General features: G+C 42.1%; 1 protein-coding gene across 1 annotated transcript in view; it reads left to right on the forward strand.

Annotated features, from left to right (window-relative positions):
- The first annotated feature begins 9,474 nt into the window (after positions 1–9,474).
- MINDY4B (MINDY family member 4B) overlaps positions 9,475–14,696 on the forward strand; it is a 42,186-nt gene continuing 36,964 nt past the window's right edge. Inside the window, exons 1-4 of the mRNA XM_054710171.1 lie at positions 9,475–9,487; positions 10,231–10,267; positions 11,973–12,000; positions 13,868–14,035. Coding sequence (XP_054566146.1) covers positions 9,475–9,487; positions 10,231–10,267; positions 11,973–12,000; positions 13,868–14,035 — 246 coding nt within the window. The remainder of the gene's footprint in view (positions 9,488–10,230; positions 10,268–11,972; positions 12,001–13,867; positions 14,036–14,696) is intronic.

Below are 14,696 nucleotides of genomic sequence, written 5' to 3' on the forward strand. Positions count from 1 at the left end.
TTTGCGGGATCCAAATAAATTCCATAGATTGCAATCATGTAATATGTCTCTTTTAATGTATGGGTTACCTGCACTTTTACAAGAAAGACCAATGAGCTGCTAGCTTGCTTAAACCACTGTTGCTTGGAGTGTCGTGACATCCTAACACCTCGCCTCTCCACTAGACTGCAGGTGCCTCAGCCCAGAACCACTGCAGGCCCTAGCTTTCAGGACAAGTCTATGGCTCATTAGAGGCCTGGGCCACCTAGAGCAGTGGTCGGCAAACTCATTAGTCAACGGAGCCAAATATCAACAGGACAACGATTGAAATTTCTTTTGAGAGCCAAATTTTTTAAACTTAAACTTCTTCTAACGCCACTTCTTCAAAATAGACTTGCCGAGGCCGTGGTATTTTGTGGAAGAGCCACACTCAAGGGGCCAAAGAGCCGCATGTGGCTCGCGAGCCACATTTTCCCGACCACGGACCCAGAGCAAGGGCAGGGCTAATGTTCAGAGCCCAATTCAGTCTTGGGCCAAGACATTTTCAGTCTGTTTAAGGCCATCTATTAGCCAGGACAGCAAACAGGACTCACTGAAAGTACCAGATTTCCCCTCAGAGTAGCTCAGGCCTGGTTCACCTAAAGCCTGAAATTTCTTTCCCATGTTGAGAAGGAGTATGCTGAGATTTAGTGAATTTGTAAAATGGTGTTTTACAGACCCAACCTAGGACAGCTGTCAGCAAACTTTTTCTGTAAGGGGCCAGATAATAATTACTTTAGTTTCATGTGGTCATATGGTCTCTGTTGCAACTATTCAATTCTGCTGTTGACTGCAAAAGCAATCATAGAGAGTATGTAAACAAAAGAGTGTGTTCCAATAAAACTTTATTTATGGATATAAATTGAATTTAATATAGTTTTCATGAAATATAATACACAGTATATTAGTATCAATTATATCTTATAATTATACATTGTTATACTATGAAATAGTATGGTATTTAGTGTCATAAAATATTATTTTTCTTTAATTTGTTTTAGACCATTTAAAAACGTAAAAACCATTTTTAGCTTTCTGGCCCTACATAAACAGATGGCACCAGATTTGTTAGCCCGTGGGCCAAAATTTGCCAATCCCTGATCTAGACCAATCTTCTCATTTCTCTTACTGAGAATTAAACTGAAAACCAGAGAGGTGAATTAATGCACCCAAAGTCACACAGCAAGTTGATGACACAGGCCAAAGAGGAGAAGATGCAAAAACAGGAAACGCAAGAACTATTTGAAAGGCCAAAGACAGAAAACCACAGCTTATACTCAATGCCACGTGGATACACAGTGACAACAGAGAGCTCAACTGCAGTGCCTGTCGCCTAGTAACCACAGCATCTCTGATGAAAGATTGCTCCAACTTCTTATTTATAACTTACTTCCCAATAGGGAGGGTGAGTGATTTGTTTATATTTAGTTACAAGAGCTTGAGAAATCCTGATCTACCATCTTAGGATAGACACAACCTTATAGCCACAGCTGCCAGGAGATGGAAGAAAGCAAAGAAAGCCGCAAGGAACAGTGTTGTCCCTGACACCAACAACAAGGGTCACATATAGCAGTTACTGACTGTGCCATAAATAGCAGATGGTGTGAGGGAGACAGGAGGGAAGGGAAGCATTCCTATTCAGACCCTACGGAGGTGGTCATTAGGCAAACCTTTCTGAGCCTTGTTCATTACTGGGAGCTTTTGTTAATTTGCCTGCTTTTGACTTAGCATTATTTTGCTTCTGGTTCCTAGAATTATGTTCCTGAGGATGAACTCTGCTGTCTCTAAAGGGCTTCCTTGGGTCCATAGGAAATTGATGATCTGAGGTCTATGGAGAGAGCACAAAGCATTACACATACCACAAACAGCCCATAAGTAGGCAAGGGTTCATGGGCCCGAGTCAGAGATTTCATGTGGAGTTAGGTAGAGTTGACAAATGAGGCCAAAATCAGAGAAGGTGGACACTGAAGGGGTTATCTGAAGTGTATCTAACGTGGTCCAATCAGCTCCCCTCCCCTCTTTTGTTTTACCTCTGCAGGCTCAGAGAGGATAAATGACTTCCATAAGATCATACTGCAGATTCTGAGTCCATAGTTCATTGATCGCTGCTCCATGATCTTTCTGTTGCCTGAACAGCCTCTAAACTGAGGCAGAAAATATCTCAAAGCAGCAACATGATGAATAGATGCAGAGCCTTCATTTCCTTCCTTCCTTCCTTCCTTCCTTCCTTCCTTCCTTCCTTCCTTCCTTCCTTCCTTCCTTCCTTCCTTCCTTCCTTCCACAAATGCAAACAGACAACCACGTGTCATTGCACCATCATAGGACAGTAGTTGAAAAGTGACATTTTTTAAAAGAATGAGGAAGATAAGCTCTAAAATGGTAACCACTCCATTTGTGTGGTGCTTTTCAATTAACAGAGACCTCGCAACGCCCTGGGTTTTGTAATAACTATAAAAGTGCAACCAGGCAGGAGTTGTTATCACTGTTTTGAAGAGAAACAACTTAGAAGTCATAAATACCAGCTATGTGCCACTGTTCTAAAAGCTTCAGAGGTATTAATTAATGAATCCTCATAGTGACCCAATAAGATAGTTAAAATTATTATCCTCATTTTACAAGAGTAGAAACTGAGGCACAGAGAGGTGAAATGTTTGGCCCAAGATCACTGCCACTATGTAGATGTGGTGGACACACCTAGGGAGACCCCGACTCCCAACAAATCACGCTTCGGTATAATACTCTCACCTAGCATGTTGGTGGGACCTGTACTTGACTTGCTTCTTATCAGCAGAACATGGGATAAGGAAGGGCATCACCTTAATGATAAAGGGGTCAATTCTCCAAGAAGACATAACAATCCTTAATATGTATGCACCTAACAACAGAGCATCAAAGTTTGTGAGGCAGCCCTGGCCGTGTGGCTCAGTTCATTGGTGCGTCATTCTGTACACCAGAGGTAGCGGGTTTGATTCCCAGTCATGGCACATAACCAAGCTGTGGGTTTGATCCCTGGTAGGGGCACATACAGAAGGCAACCAATCGATGTTTCTCTCTCACATCTCTTTCTCTCTCTCTCATTCTTCCTCTCTCTCTCTCTAAAAAAAAAAGAAAAAGAAAGAAAAAAAAGTGAGGCAAAAACTAATAGAAGTTCAAGGAAAAATAGATGAATCCACTATCCTAGTTGGAGACTTCATAGTTGAACTCAACAACATCATCAACAAACTGAATATAATTGACCTCTATAGACTACTTCATCCAACAACAGCAGAATACAATTTTTCTCAAGCTCACATGGGATGTTCACCAAGAAAGACATTCTGGGCCATAAAACGCACCTAACATACTATAAGATGTTCTGTTAGAGCCCACAATTTTGGATATAAAACACACCTATCTGGTTAAATGGTTGATCTCTTAGAGTTGTTACAAAACTTAAATTAAAAAAAAAATAGAAGTCATACAGCTTCTGCTTTTAGACTACAATGAAATTAAACTAGAAATCAATAACAGAAAGATAATGGGGAAATTCCAAAATATGTGGAGATTAAACAACACACTTCTAAATAAAACATGGACCCAAAAAAAAAACAACAACCTTGAGATAAATTTAAAAATACGTTGAACTAAATGAAAATGAAACATGACTTATCAAAATTAGTGGAATGTAACAAAAGCAGTGCTTAGAGGGAAATTTATAGCATTGAATAAATCCTATCTAATAAAAGAGTAATATGCAGATTGACCATCATTCCAACACACAAGATGGCTGCCCCCATGTGGTCAAATATCCTGCCCCCATGTGGACACAAGATGGCCACCACAAGATGGCCAGTAGGGGAGGGCAGTTGGGAGGGACCAGGCCTGCAAGAGAGGGCAGTTGGGGGTGACCAGGCCGGCAGAGGAGGAAAGTTGGGGGTGACCGGGCCTGCAGGGAAGGGCAGTTGGGGGGGACCCAGGCCTGCAGTGGAGAGCAGTTGGGGGGGACCAGGCCTGCAGGGGAGGGCAGTTAGGGGTGACCAGGCCTGCAGGGGAGGGCAGTTAGGGGTGACCAGGCCTGCAGGGGATGGCAGTTAGGGGCAAACAGGCTGGCAGGGGAGCAGTTAGGCATCGATCAGGCTGGCAGGGGAGTGGTTAGGGGGTGATCAGGATGGCAGGCAGAAGTGGTTAGGGGCAATCAGGAAGGTAGGCAGGCGAGCTGTTAGGAGCCAGCAGTCCTGGATTGTGAGAGGGATGTCCAGTGGGATCGGGCCTAAACAGGCAGTCAGACATCCCTCGAGGGGTCCCAGATTGGAGAGGGTGCAGGCTGGGCTGAGGGACAACCCCCCTCCATGCAAGAATTTCGTGCACAGGGCTGCTAGTATATTATAAAGAAGAAAAATCTAAAAGTAACAATCCAAGTTTCCACCTTAGGCAACTAACAAAAATAAGAGTAAATTAAACCCAAGTAAGGTGAAGGAAATAAGTAATAAAAATTAGAACAGAAATTAATGAAATTAAAAAGAGAAAATCAATAGAGAATATAAATGAAACCAAAAGGTGGTTCTTTGAAAAGATAAAGAAAATCAATAAGCCTCTAGCCAGCCTAAGAAAAAACAGAAAGAGGATACAAATGACTAATATCAGGAATGAAAGGATAATAAAGAAATACTATGAATAACTCTATGCTCACAAATTTGATAATCTGAATGAAATTGACCAATGCCTTGAAAGACCAAAACACACAAGAAAGACCATTTGAATACAGCCAACAGAAAAAGGCAAAGGTGATGGGACATCACTCCCATGAAAATGTTATATGGAAAAGTGAAGGAATTTTGCAGATGTAATTAAGACCCCTAATCAGTTTGACTTTCAGTTCATCAAAAGGGAGATTATCCCACGTGGGCCTGACCTAATCAAGTGAGCTCTTTATAAGAGATCTTGGGCTTCCCCCAAGATCAGACTTGAAGCATCAGAGACCCCCTTTTTCCTGCTCATCTTAAAGAAACAAGTTCTGTACTCACAATAAAACGAATTCTGCCAACAGCTATGTGAGCTTGCCAGCGGACCCTGAGCCTAGATAAGAACTCAAGACCTAGCCAACACCTTGATTGAAGCCTTGTGAGGCCCTGAGCAAAGGACCAGCTAAACCATGCCTAGACTCCTGACGCATGGAAACCGTGAAATAGTAAACATGTTGTTTTAAGCTGCTAAATCTGGGGTAATATTTTATACAGCAATGAATAACTAATACTGTACAGTCAAGGAGCAGAGATTCCCAACCAAACAATCTGACTCCAGGACATGTACTTTAAATGTTGGTTCTCAGGTTCTTTCTGACCCCCAAATGAGAGGGTTGTTTTCACCCCCAGACCAACCAGTTTTCTAATTCTCCAACACCAACTAGATGTCCTAAAATTGAAATCCTTTCTTAACTACCTGGAGTTAGACTCCACAGGTTTAAGCGCTTGGTCCCACAAGACTGCTGTCACTTTAGTACAAGTACCAAGTCATCTGTAGTTCTGACCAACCATCCATAAGTTGGGGTTCCCACAACCCCCTCCTCAAGTTCAGTAATTTGCTAGGATGGCTTACAGGACTCAGGAAGCCACTTTGCTTATGCATAACATTTTGTGATAAAGGATACAAATAAACAACCTGATGAAGAAGGATACAGGAAGCGTGAGGTCCAGAGAGTCCTGAGCATACAACCCTGGACCCAGTGGAGTTGGGGAATGCCTCTCAGCACATGGATGTGTTCACAAACTTGGAAGCTCCCCAAATCCCATTGTTTAGGGTTTTTATGTAGGTTTCATTACATAGTCATGATTGATTAAATCATCGGCCATTAGAGATGAACTCAACCTCTAACCTGTCTCCCCTCCCTAGATATTGGGGTCTGGGGCCGAAAATGTCAGGCTTTTCATGAAGGCATGGTCTCTCTGTGACCACCTCTCATTCTGAAGTCATCGAGGGCCCAGCCAAGCCGAATTAGAACAAAAGACAGTCCTAACATCCTTGCAACACAGGACATGCTAAGGATTTTAGGAGTTCTATGCCAGGCACTGGGGACAGTGACCAAATATATATTTTACATCATACCACACTGGTCTTTAGGCCTTTCAGATGAGGACCGGGACTCACACCAGTGGCTAAGTGACCAATAGAAGGCTACATGGCCAGTAGCAAGGGAGTTGAGTTAGGGCCAATGCCCCAGTATTATCACTTTAGGACTTTTGACTTTTAGCTCTATCCCTGGCCCAGGCTGCAACCCCTAACATACATAAAGGCAGGGAAAATAAAGCTTTTAAAAGAGCATTTTTAACATATAAGAGGCAAGAAAACATTGGTTATAGGTTAGTAATTTTCACATAAATCATATTCATTTTGATTCTCTGAGGTAAGTAAAAGAAGATACGGAAAATGAAGCTCAGAGAGACTAAATAACTTCTCCAAGGTTACACAGTCAGGAAGAGGCCCTGGGATTTAGTCCTGGGCCTGACACCCTCTTCCTCCCCTACACCAAAGAACAAAAGGAGGCTGTATCAGCTATCTTCCAGTTTCCAGTGGATTGGTGGACATCTTTAAGGAAGGAATATAATCAGGAAATTTCCATCTCCACAGAAAGTAGAAATAAAGAAAATGAATGATAATTAAAGCATAAAGGATTTAACTTAATCCTAAGGAAGAACTTTTCCAGGGTAAGGTTAATTAAACACTAATGAGATTTTGTTTTTAAAAAAATCAACGTCTCTAAAATTCTGCTTCTGATTTCTGTTTATGAAGCATCAAATGAAAACATCAAGGAGAAAGGTTGGGGATAATTTTGCAAGCTAGTCAAAAATGCTTGCAAGCCCAACGTTTTTCAAATCTCAGTTTAAGACTAAATTGAGTAAATGATTATAAAGATCAGTCATAACTTTCTGGGAAACTATAGAAAATGTTAATAACATTAAATTTTTACATACCAGTTTCCACGTTTGGAAGAAATACTAGCTTTTCTCATGAAATCAGTGCTATTATTTTTTCAAAATGTTAGCAAAGAAAGCAAATGGATTAAGGCACAGATTCCTGCACTTACTCAATGCATCTCCTTTATAGGGGGACAATCTCTACTGTCGCCTCCCACCCCCAACCCACCGCCTGGCTGCAAAACTCTCCTCCCTAAGGCCCCTGCTTTGTCCTTGCTCTTTGCCTATGCCGCTGCAGGCTTATTGCTACCCCAAGCCTTTGATGTGTCAGGGCCAGTCTTAGGACAGAAGTTTTAGGTGATTTCATATGTCATGTGGAGGAGGCAAGGCATTAAGAATATTGAAGGGGCAATTCCAGATTCTACATATTTCTGTATCCACACCCCCCCGCCCCCCGTCCTATTTATTCCTCCAGATCTGGATCAGTACCCCCAATGCTATCTTTTCTTTTCACCCCACTTCTTACAGCCAGGACTCCTACTCTAAGTCTTTGGACAAAATGCCTAAGAAAATGGTGGTTTCCTCTGATGTAGGAGAATCAGGTGCTTAACTCTTGGTGTATTCCAGAGACCAGCGCTTCCATCTGTAGAGCCCTTATCAACATCTAACTGAGAAGAGAGAGAAAGGTAGGGAAGTAAAATCAGCATTTTCTTTATTGAAAAAGGTGGGACCATGAATTCTAAGTCAGAGATAAAAAGAATAAGAAGGGCTGGGCAAGGAATGCTCAAGAACAATGATGAAATTTGACAATATGTAGCAAAGTCTTTAAAATTACTATATTTGATTCAGGGAATTAAACAATGGGAAGATAAAAAAAGGTCTAAATAAGTGATATGCCATTTACATAGATTATCAGAAGTCTCAATATAGTAAAGGTATGAAATTATGCCCATTTCACAGATGAATAAACTGAGGCATAGAGAGATTAAATAATTTGTCCAAGGCCATAAAGCTAGTAGGAGGTGAAACCATGATTCAAAACTAAGAGTTTGGACCCAGAAGCCATGCTCTTTTCTCTCTCTCTCTCTCTCTCTCTCTCTCTCTCTCTCTCTCTTCCTGACCCCTGAGCTCCCACGGTCTCCGAGCCACTGTCCACGTAGCACTTTCTCTTTTGTATGTGTCTGTTTCTTCCACTAGAAGAGCATGAACCACATCTTATCTGCCTTGGCATCTCCAAGTGTCTGGTACACAGGAAATACTCAAAATATGTTTATTAAACCCAAAATCTTTTTTTTTTAAACAATAGAATGGTTTATTGGTAAGCAGCCTAATCATTAAGATTTATACTTCTGCCATCACAGAATTCTGTAAATTAGACACAGACAGCCCAAAATATACATATTTAATAATGAGTCTTAAGAAAAATAATTTTCTTAGCTTTGGGTTGTTAAATAATTTAAATAGCAGGCCCAGAATTTATTTTTTAATATGATTTTCTAAATAGAAAATTCGTAGACATTTCTGACCATGATATTATTTGAGTGTGAAAATCAAGTAAGTTCTTAAATGTTTTATACTGGGGGGGAGCAATAAGTATTAAATACTGATACTACCATTAAAATTATAAAGAGGAAAACAATAAAGCTTTTTTTAAAAAAAGGAGGAAACTTAGAAAGAATTTTTATGCCCTTTATATTTACAATAAAAATACTAAATCTGGTGGAAATTTATGGACCTGTGAAGTGGTTAAACAACCACCAAAAATTAGCTGAAGAAACTAGAGGTGTAAAAACCTGGAAACCCAGGCAAAGCTGTGGACACCTAAATTCATCTCTGGTTCATGTAGTGACTTGCTGTGTTTCAAGGTCTTCACAATCTTATCTAATTAAAGAATAATATGCAAATTAACTGTCACTCTGTCACAAAGATGATGGTGTCCATAGCCACAAGATGGCGGCACCCAGTCTCTCAGCCCCGCCAGAGTCCCCCAGTCCTGGGGGGGCAGCTGCTGAGAGCGGGCAGCGTGAGCAGACTGGTGGAATGCTTGCCTCATCACCGCGGCGACAAGGCAAGCATTCCGTGCTCGGCCGCGGATGGGCCTCTGGGCCGTGGAGAGCCTCTGGGCAGCGGGCGCGGAGCGGCCAGGCCCTGCAGAGAGCTACTGGAGCATGGATTCTACAGAGGTTCCTATGGCCCCACGAGGGTCCCGGCATCCGCTTCTTGCAGCTTCTGCCGGGGTTTCCGTGGCCCCACTTGCCCGGAGGCAGGGCATCGGGGCGGCACTCCAGGCCTCAGGGCCATCCTGTGGCATGCCAGTCATGCGGGGCGGGACTCTGGGACTCGGACCGGAGGGGCAGAGCCTGGAACCATGGGAAGGAGTGCAGGTGCCGGCCCTGTGGGTAGGGGCGTGGCCTTGGCTAGCCCAGAGATTGCGGGAGGGGAAACTCGGGCACAGGAATTACTAGAGTTAAAAGCAGGGACGTGGGCACAAGGGACAGACGTGGAGTCAGCAGAATGAGGGTGAACACCAATAGAGACGAGGGGCCACGGAGTAGTGTACACAAGGATGTACCCTGAACGTGAGAGCGCGCCCAGTCCATAGGGCACAGCTTTGCTGCCCTCAGAGGCGTCGTGAAGATAGTCCTGCTAGAAGGAGGTTTGAACCCAGGCGGAGGGCAGGGGCGGGGCCGAGTTACCTCGCAGGTGCTCGATACCGTGGAAGAGGCTCTGAGAAAAGCTGAGGTGCCCTTAGAGGGCATGGCCAGGGCGTGGCTTAAGGCGTTGTTGGACAGATGGGGTGTAATGTGAATAAGCAAAATGACGTGACCGGCGTGAGGGGCGTAGTGAGGTGTAAGGGGGCGTAGCCAAGATGGCCGCCCACATGAACCTCATCCCAGTAGCAAGTGCAGGGGTTTGTGCTCAGAGCATTCAGGTAAGGTCCCATGGCCCGAGGGTGGGGGGCGTGGGGGAACGGTCCCAGGTCTTGCACGATTTCACACGATGGGTCACTAGTGTTATATATAAGCAGTCCCCTCAGTGCTGACCACTTGAGTCATAATAAACCCAAAGGACCTCTTTTCCTTGACCTCTTAGCATTCCCAGGATTTTACAAAACTCATGATCAGAAATGTTTATAGAGAAAACTAGAGGCCTGATGCATGAAATTCGTGCAAGGGGCTCGGCCCTCGCAGCCCTGGCTGGCCCTCACAACCCTGGTTTTGTCCAGAAGGACTTCCAGAAGGTCGTTCAGCTGTTCAGTCTAATTAGCATATTAGCTCTTTATTATATAGGACGACCTCCGGCTGAAGAGGTTCAATTTTAGTATTCAACCAAGACAGAAAAGACAACAACACTTTCTGGTAACCAGTTTGTTTGTTTGTTTGTTTTGTTTTTAATATATTTTTATTGATTTCAGAGAGGAAGGGAGAGAGGGAGAGAGAGAAACATCAATGATGAGAGGGGATTATTGATTGGCTGCCTCCTGTACACCCCCTACTGGAATTGAGTCTGCAACCCAGGCATGTGCCCTTGACCAGAATCGAACCCAGAACCCTTCAGTCCACAGGCCGATGCTCCATCCACTGAGCCAAACCGTCTAGGGCACCAGTTTGTTTTTGATGAACACCACTGTATTACTCAAGGTGCTATATAGAAACAGATCCAATAAGATAGGAAAGAGAGAGAGAGAGAGAGAGAGAGAGAGAGAGAGAGAGAGAGAGAGAGAGGTTTATTTTAAGAAATTGGCTCACATGATTGCGAGGCTGGCAATTCTGAAATATACAGACAGGGCCGGCTGGCAGGTGGAGACCCAAGGAAGAGGTGATGCTTCGGCTCAAATCTGAAGGTTGTTTGGAGACAGACTTCCTTCTTCCTTTGGGGACCCGTCTTTTCTTTTAAGGCCTTCAACTGATTGGATGAGGCTCACCCACATAATGCAGAATCATCCTCCTTACTCAAAATCTATTTAAATGTTAATAACATGTAAAAAATACCTTTGCAGCAACACCTCGACTGGTGTTTGACCAAAAACTGGTTACCATAGCCTAGCAAGTTGACACATAAAATTAACTATCACAGCCATCAATATTCCTTATTATCTCAGTTATTACAACTACAATTTGTTTCTCCCTTAAACAAATCAAGCTAGTTCTTCTACAAACTGTGTGCAGGATTTCTGTGTACTAAAATCTACATCAAATATCTGTTGGCCTGTGTTTTCCCTGGCCTACATATTACTCAACTGTAGTTGGCAGAGTTCTTTGATATAACAGGGTGGCTTTTACCCTCTTGGGCTGCATGTTTTCTGTTCACTAATATTTCCTAGAGGCACTACAGCACTGGGCAGTATCACGTTCCAGCAGCATGCATCTCTCATCAATTAAAGTATCCCAGTTGCTTTGATACAGATAAGTAATTGCAATCCTTTTGTTTATAAATCTGTGTCTTGGATTAAACATTCATGGCATCTATATAGTGAACAAAAATACACAAAGTATTCCACCTCTAATGAAAGTTTAACCAGGATCTGATAACGGGCTCACAGAGAGCCCAGAGCAGCAGCTGAAGTGTGATCTCCTTGCTGGTCAAAGGTAGGGGCAGCAGTCCTCACCTGGCCACCTGTGACAGCCACCACCTCTCTCCACTGCCAGACCTCTGGTCCATCTTAACTGCTTCCTTCCTTCATTTCTGTACATTATATAACTAAATGGCTGTGGCATTCCTGGACCAGGAACAAAGCTCCCAAGAGCTGGATTTGGAGGAGATAACTAGGAAAATTTCTTTTCTTGACAAATGGAGGGAAATCTTTAGTTATCACAGGTAAGATGCTCTCGTTTTCTCATTTTTCTATTTCTAGAAATAGAACCAGAGGGATTTTAGGTGTTTAAGTAATCATCTTTTATCCTTGCTCCATGAAAAGCTTCCATTATCAATTTACATTTAAAACACTTCAGGCATAACTATTTGCAGAAAAAGACTTTCCCAGTAAGGCTGGGTTGAGGAGGTTTGCATGTGAGGGTGGAAAAGAGTGAGTAATTTTCTTGATGTTTTCTCTTTCCTCTTTAGGTTGGGAACCAATAATACAGCTTCTCAGGTAATTGCTTTTCTCAAAGCCAATGTGTTTTCTTCTAGTTGCTTCTTCAAACAGCCATGTTAACAGCAAAATCCACTTATTCTATGCACATAATGTCACTCAGGCACCGGCATTTAACATGTGGAAACATACAGCTAGAAAGCCTGCTGAATATCTTTTCTTGTGCTTTCTTTTTTCATACAAATCTCTTTCTACTTTTAAGAGCTATTTTTCATCATTAAAGCACCATATGGTTATTATTTTAGCAAAAAGTAATATTAGAATCTAGAGTTCCCACACTTGTGAAATGACACTGTATTTTGAGAACAAAGAGCTCAGTGTCCCTGAAGAAAAGCAGTTTTGAAAACACTTACCTTTATTCAACTTCTGAGAAATTGTTTTCCTTCACCATTTTCAAAGGAGAGGAAGATGACAGAATTCTGGTGTTAAGAAAGTATTTTAAAATCTGTTATACAATGTAAGATAAAAAATGTTTGTATTTCATGTCACCTGAAAAGGTTAGACGGTAATAGACTTTGTATTTAGATACTAATTCAATCATTGAATAAACACAGCACAAAATATTAAGGTGATTTTCAGTAGTATATGATATGATCAAACAATGGAATTATTAATACTTTAACCACAACACTAAAGCATCTTGCCCCAACTAACCTGTGATCAAAAGCCTTATTTGTGCTACTCTCTTAACCATAGTCTAAATGAGAATCAGGGAGATAGTGATTGTATTTTAGTCCTGGAAGTATTAAATGGAGATAGCTGACATTTGGGGTAATAGAATGCTCAAATGATAAAACAACCTTTGAAAGAAAATAAATAAATAAACGCCAAGTTATGCCTTATGCAGGTGGTGGAAATCCCTGGCACAAAGGTAAAGATTTTCCATTTGATTTACAAAATGCATCTTATCCCATCAGTAGCCTGTGACTTGGACGCTATATTTCTGAGATAAGAAAGCATCTTCGCCTCTAGGAATCCAGAAAAACTAAGAAAGCGGTTTCTTTCATGCTTCAGCTACCAATAGGGCAGATTTGTTTCATAACATTAGTGTAGAAGTTAAGTAAATTGGAAGAAGAGTTAATGCTAACATATTTAAATGCCATAAAATCAGTCACAAAAAAATAAAAATAGATTTTTTTACCTTAAAGATGGGGCATGAATTTTTTTTTTTAAAGAAGAAAATTATCCCTAGCTGGTTTTGCTCAGTGGATAGAGCATCAGCCTGTGGACTGAAGGGTCTCGGGTTCAATTCTGGTCAAGGGCATATGCCCCAGTTGCAGGCTTGATCCCCAGTAGGGGATGAGCAGGAGGCAGCCGATTAATGATTCTCTTTCATCATTCTATCTCTCTCTCCCTCTCATTTCCTCTCTGAAATCAATACAAATGTATTTTTTTAAAAAGAAAGAAGAAAATTATACTCACTTATTGGGGAATAGGAATCTGATAAAAGTAAAAGGAGGTAACTTGACTTCATTTCTTGGCCAGTTAACAACATAATAAAAAATACCTGGTATAGACTTGAAAGAGTTACCTGTTATTTATAATATGCTGTCCTCTCAAAACAAGACACACTGACATTTATATTCTTCTCTAAACATAATTTCGAGTCAAGGTCTTAATAGCATTAATTATGCTTCCATAGTTTCATTTAACCTCCTCGAGTCACATAAATCTTAGGAGAAGCCCCTTTGATGCAGACACTGGGGTTTTTCTGCCTTTTTTATTGCTATGTATCACAATTTTCAGACATCTTGGAAAGGGAGACAACATTTTCTGATAAAAAGTATTTCAGAGAGAAAGAAAGAAAAGGGGAGAGGTCATCACAGCACTGTTTGCTTTGTTTTTTTGGTGGTGGCATGTGACATAGAATCATGAAGGCAGCCATGTGTCTGCTGATAAGAGTGAAGATGGATCAGGAACACCTCAGCCCAAAAGACAAGGACTCTTGCCATCAAGTGGCCCTTGTTCTACTCCCAAGCCCTCTATCATCTCTTCAAAATCGAACAGCTTTCCTATCTCCCTAGCAATGGCCACGGTGAGTACAGCTTGTCAATTAAACATGAAATGAAACGTAATCTTCCCCAAGCAACAGGGCTGGAGAATCTTATCTGCTGTCATGTGAGAGCATTATGAAGATAAGACTACAGACGGTTGTTATTGGTAGAAGGAGGATATAATTAAAATGACTTATTTATAGTATTTTTCAAGGGCACTGCTGATGTTACAGTCTTTTCCTCCCAAACACTGAGTCTCTCTTTATTCACTTCCTGGACCTGACAGTTAAATTGGAGGGAACAAAGTCAGATGAGTCACCATATAAGGTAGGGTAGGGTAGGTTGGCTGGGGAGTGCTACAAACATGCAAGACAATGTCCAGGGGTGAGACAGGACCCTGTCCGCGTGTGGGCAGGAGGGAGGGAGGTGGGGACCTGTGCCAGCCCCAGTCCTGGGCAAGAGCTGATCTCAGGAAAAAAAGATGTTCTTGGACTGCCAACTAATATGCAGATTTGAAAAAGAACATGATACTTGAGGATCCAAGTAGATCTGGAAGCTTCTGGTCCTAAGGACCATTTGCTTATTTCAAAACTTGGCCAGGGTGGGTGCGAAGGCTATGGAGACCCAGCTAGGAGGCAGGACCAACAGCAACTCACTGGACTAAACAGGCCAGGGCTGGAGGCAGGGCTTTGGCAAATGTCC

This window comes from Eptesicus fuscus, chromosome 3 (assembly GCF_027574615.1).
Source record: "Eptesicus fuscus isolate TK198812 chromosome 3, DD_ASM_mEF_20220401, whole genome shotgun sequence".
In the NCBI taxonomy this organism is placed as follows: domain Eukaryota; kingdom Metazoa; phylum Chordata; class Mammalia; order Chiroptera; family Vespertilionidae; genus Eptesicus; species Eptesicus fuscus.